At 42.8% G+C, this 5,365-nt stretch overlaps 1 protein-coding gene across 1 annotated transcript; it reads left to right on the forward strand.

Moving 5' to 3' along the window:
• The first annotated feature begins 1,935 nt into the window (after positions 1–1,935).
• Positions 1,936–4,978, forward strand: LOC149082673 (uncharacterized). Its single transcript, XM_089236772.1, has 2 exons — positions 1,936–4,788; positions 4,919–4,978. The coding sequence occupies exons 1-2, from the start codon at positions 1,936–1,938 to the stop codon at positions 4,976–4,978; spliced, it is 2,913 nt and encodes a 970-aa protein (XP_089092898.1).
• Positions 4,979–5,365: the final 387 nt, after the last annotated feature.

The raw sequence follows: 5,365 nt of genomic DNA on the forward strand, positions 1-5,365 counted from the left end.
GGGATTGAACCGTAGGCTACTTTAAAAGTTCGTCAGAGCTGGGCAAATGCCCGAAATGGACAAAAAACTGTCGGGCAACAATGGTTTTGGGGCCCTCAACAATCACTTTCGGAACGTTTACTTTGGTTGCCGCGGTTTCCAACAATGCGTTTCAGACGTATATATATGCCTTTACAATGGTTTGTCACACCTTCAATTCTGTTATTATAACAGTTTATTCATTTATAACGGTTTGTCACTCTTTTCCAATCCTCCCAGTAATTGAAGAAAACCCGGGTATTTCTGCTAGCCTATATACAGGGTGTCCTGTAAGTGATAATCCGCCCATCGTATAGGTATAGTTTCAATTTAAAAAATGCTTAAAAGGCGGTTGAATAATATTCGCTGCACAAGCATTTCACCGAAGAGATGCCATTCACTTTCAAGCGATTACAGTTCCCGATTCGTTTAGCTTTTGCCATGACAATCAACAGAGCGCAAGGCCAGTTGTTAGTAGTGGCAGGTATCAACCTACTTGAGCCCTGTTTTTCACACGGACACCTTTTCGTCACCTGTTCGCGTGTTGGTAATAGCAAAAATTTGTACATCTATACACCAGATGGAAAAAGAAAAAATATTGTGTATTCATAAGCGATTGCCTGAAGATTTTAATTAAAATATTTAAAAATAAAAGTAATTTTTTCTTACTTGATGCAGAAATTTTTTTGATTAAGAAATACGTATATAAATAATATATAAGCTATACGTATATAAATTTTTTACGGGGCGGGCATCGTCGCCGGGTTTCAGCTATGTTTCTCAACCACCGCCCATTGTATAGGTATAGTTTCAATTTAAGAAATACTGAAAATGCGTTCGAATAATATTCGCCGCAAGCTGGACACATGACGTCACCAACAACAGAGAACAACAACTACGACGACAAAACTGAGAATAAAAATACTGAAGTGAAGGAAACAACTCTGACCATCACAGACGCTCGCTCATTCTGATCACAATATTCTTCCACTGTGTAAGATGCCTCCTAAAAAGCGAGCAGCAATCGGAAAAATTTCGACTGAAGCGAAACGGTCGCGATTGGCAAGGAAAAATGAGTCTTCAGAGCGGACTAAACAAAGACAATATGCTAATCGAACTAGGTCCTCCACTTCCAGGACAAATGAGACTCCAGAACAAACTGAAGAACGCCTCTCTGCTAATCGAACTAGGGCCTCCACTTCCAGGACAAGTGAGACTAAAGAACAAACTGAAGAACGCCTATCCGCTAATCGATCTAGGGCTTCCACTTCCAGGACAAGTGAAACTAAAGAACAAACTGAAGAACGCCTATCCGCTAATCGAACTAGGGTCTCCACTTCCAGAACAAATGAGACTCCAGAACAAACTGAAGAACGCCTCTCTGCTAATCGAACTAGGGCCTCCACTTCCAGGACAAGTGAGACTAAAGAACAAACTGAAGAACGCCTATCCGCTAATCGATCTAGGGCTTCCACTTCCAGGACAAGTGAAACTAAAGAACAAACTGAAGAACGCCTATCCGCTAATCGAACTAGGGCCTCCACTTCCAGAACAAATGAGACTCCAGAACAAACTGAAGAACGCCTCTCTGCTAATCGAACTAGGGCCTCCACTTCCAGAACAAATGAGACTCCAGAACAAACTGAAGAACGCCTCTCTGCTAATCGAACTAGGGCCTCCATTTCCAGGACAAGTGAGACTCCAGAACACACTGAAAAGCGTCTATCTGCTAATCGAACTAGAGCCTCCATTTCCAGGACAAGTGAGACTCCAGAACACACTGAAAAGCGTCTATCTGCTAATCGAAATAGGGCCTTCACTTATAGAGAGCATGCTTTTCAAGATCTGAAAAAAGCTGCATTTGCATACAATGCTGAACTTGATTATCACGAACATCCAGCAGTCTTGATTGGCCAAATGGAGAAGGTCTGTGTCCATTGCCAAGCTTATAAATGGGATGGTGAGGCGCCTGGGATGTGCTGCTCAAATGGAAAAGTCAAGCTGCCATTAATCAATCAACCACCTGAACCACTTCGCACTTTGATGGCTGGAACCACACCAGATTCCAAGCACTTTCTGCAAAACATCAGAAAGTACAACTCCTGCTTCCAAATGACCTCTTTCGGAGCAACAAAAGAAATTGGCGAGCCTGGATTCATGCCTACATTCAAAGTACAGGGACAAATTTACCATCTTTCAGGGTCACTGCTCCCAGGAACGAATGAAGAGCCGAAATTTTTGCAGATTTTCTTCATGGGAGACCAACATGCAGAAGCTCGACAACGATGCTCCAATATTCCAACCACCAAACAGCATATCGTCCGGGCGCTACAACAATTCCTCCACGAACACAATTCCTACGTGAATTTGTTCAAGACTGCTCTGGAGCGTATGCCAAGAGATGATTACCAAATAATTATCAGAGCAGATAAGACTCCAGTAGGCGCCCATCCACGGACATTCAATGCACCAACAATTGATGAGGTGGCGATTGTTATTGTGGGGAATGAATTTGAAAGCCGCGATATTGTTCTACAGAAAAGAAATAACAGGCTACAGAGAGTAACGGAGACTCATAGATCGTACGATGCTCTCCAATACCCGATCATCTTTTGGCAAGGCAATGACGGTTATAACTTTGGAATTACTCAGATCAATCCAACTACAGGCGACACGCTACCGGGAAAGAAGGTATCTGCCATGGACTTTTATGCATTCAGATTGATGAGAAGGGTAGGAGATGAAAATCATTTATTAAAATCCCGGCAGCTCCTCCATCAGTTTGTAGTAGATATGTACGCCAAAATCGAAAGTGAACGGCTACTCTACATCCGAACAAACCAAGAGAAACTGAGAGTAGATGACTACATTCATCTTAGAGATGCTATGGCCAATGACGCGAATCCAAATGAATTGGGGAGAATGGTGATTTTGCCAGCAACCTTTACTGGCGGTCCAAGACACATGCATGAGTACACCCAGGATGCAATGACTTACGTCAGGAGTTATGGTCGCCCTGACCTGTTCATCACCTTCACATGCAATCCACTTTGGTCTGAAATACAAGAGGCTCTTCTGCCTGCTCAGAAAGCTACAGATCGACATGACCTGATTGCCAGAGTGTTCAAGAGAAAATTAACAAAACTGATGAACGTCGTGAAGAAGTGCCATATTTTCGGAGAAACGAGATGCTGGATGTATTCAATCGAATGGCAAAAAAGAGGTCTCCCACATGCCCACATCCTCATCTGGCTGCGAGAAAAAATTCGGCCAACTGATATCGACAACGTCATCTCTGCCGAATTGCCTAATCCAGATCAAGATCCATTGTTGTTTCAGATCATCACCAAAAATATGATTCACGGACCCTGTGGAGCGCTAAACACGAACGCTCCTTGCATGATGAATGGTCAATGCTCCAAGAAATATCCACGCACAATGCTACAAGAAACACAGACTGGCCAAGATGGCTATCCTCTGTACAGGAGACGAAAGCCCGAAGATGGCGGATTCACCACAACATTGAAAATACGCCATGTAGACGTTAACGTTGACAATAGGTGGGTAGTTCCATATTCCCCAATATTGTCAAAAATGTTCCAGGCGCACATTAATGTAGAGTCTTGCCAGTCTGTAAAAGCCATCAAGTATATTTGCAAGTATGTTAACAAAGGAAGTGACCAAGCAATTTTTGGATTGGGCCAACAAACGAACGATGAGATTTCAACATTTCAATTGGGAAGATACATTTGCAGCAACGAAGCAATTTGGCGAATCCTCAGCTTCCAAATTCACGAACGCTACCCATCGGTTCAACATCTGAGTGTTCACCTTGAAAATGGCCAGAGGGTGTATTACAATCCAGAAAACCTCCAAGCAAACAACTTGCAACAGCCACCAAAGACAACACTGACCGAATTCTTTGAATTATGTAAGACCGACGTATTTGCCAGAACACTTTTCTACTGTGATCTTCCCCGGTTCTACACATGGAATACATCAAGCAAAAAATGGCAGCGACGCAAACAAGGAACTGATGTTGCAGGACATCCTGGGGTTAAATCATCAGAAACACTTGGCCGCATTTATATTGTTCATCCGTCAAGTGGCGAATGCTTCTTTCTGCGTATGTTGCTTCACATCATCAAAGGACCAACAACATTCGATGATTTGAAAACATTTAATGGTCAAGTTTGTGCAACCATGCAAGAAGCATGCCAAAAGCGAGGATTGCTGGAAAACGATGACCACTGGGATTTGGCAATGACTGAAGCTAAAATCACTCAATCTGCCATTCGTCTAAGACATCTTTTTGGCATTCTTTTATCTACCCAATCTGTGTCAAATCCACTTCAATTGTGGGAAAAATACAAAGATGATCTCAGTGAAGACATTCTTATGAGAATCAGACGGGAAAATCCAAATTTAGAAATTGAATTTTCACCAGACATGTACAATCAAGCTCTCATCCATTTAGAAGACCTTTGTTTGTCAATGGCTGGAAAAGACCTCAGACAGTGCTCTTTGCTTCTTTCACCGCAACGAACTAACACCAACAATCTCACTCATGAAATTATGCGGGAGAGAAATTACGATGTTAATGAATTACAGTCATATATTGCAGCGAAAGAACCACTTTTAACTTTCGACCAAAGACAAGCCTACAATCAAATTCAGCAAACGATTAACGATGGAAATGGCGGCATCTATTTCCTCGATGCTCCCGGTGGCACTGGCAAAACGTTCCTTATCAATTTACTTTTGGCAAAGGTGAGACAACAAAAGAAAATTGCAGTAGCAGTGGCCTCTTCTGGCATAGCCGCAACACTACTAAATGGAGGTCGGACGGCACATACCGCCTTCAAATTACCACTGGACTTGAACCATAACGAATCTCCAGTTTGCAACATTTCCAAGGGAACAGGCCCAGCAAAAGTGTTGCAAGAGTGCAGCCTCATAGTTTGGGATGAGTGTACAATGTCTCACAAACGGGCCCTGCAATCTGTCAACATGTCACTTAAAGATCTGCGAGGAAATCAGCGGCTCATGGGAAAAGTGGTTGTTTTGTTGGCTGGAGATTTTCGTCAGACTCTGCCTGTAGTTCCGCGTTCAACGCCAGCTGATGAATTTAATGCTTGCCTCAAATCATCAACACTCTGGCACGAAGTTAAAAAATTATCATTATCCACCAACATGCGAGTTCAACTGCAAAATGACTCAGCACTGCAATCATTTTCACATCAGTTGATCAAACTTGGCAATGGAAGAATTCCCGTAGACCCAAGCACCGGACTGATTACGTTCCCAAATGGATTTTGCCAGTTGTTAAATTCAGTTCAAGAACTTG

Source organism: Pholcus phalangioides, unplaced genomic scaffold (genome assembly GCF_987345545.1).
Source record: "Pholcus phalangioides strain wild (caught in Gottingen) unplaced genomic scaffold, Ppha-v1.0 ptg000009l_1, whole genome shotgun sequence".
Lineage (NCBI taxonomy): Eukaryota > Metazoa > Arthropoda > Arachnida > Araneae > Pholcidae > Pholcus > Pholcus phalangioides.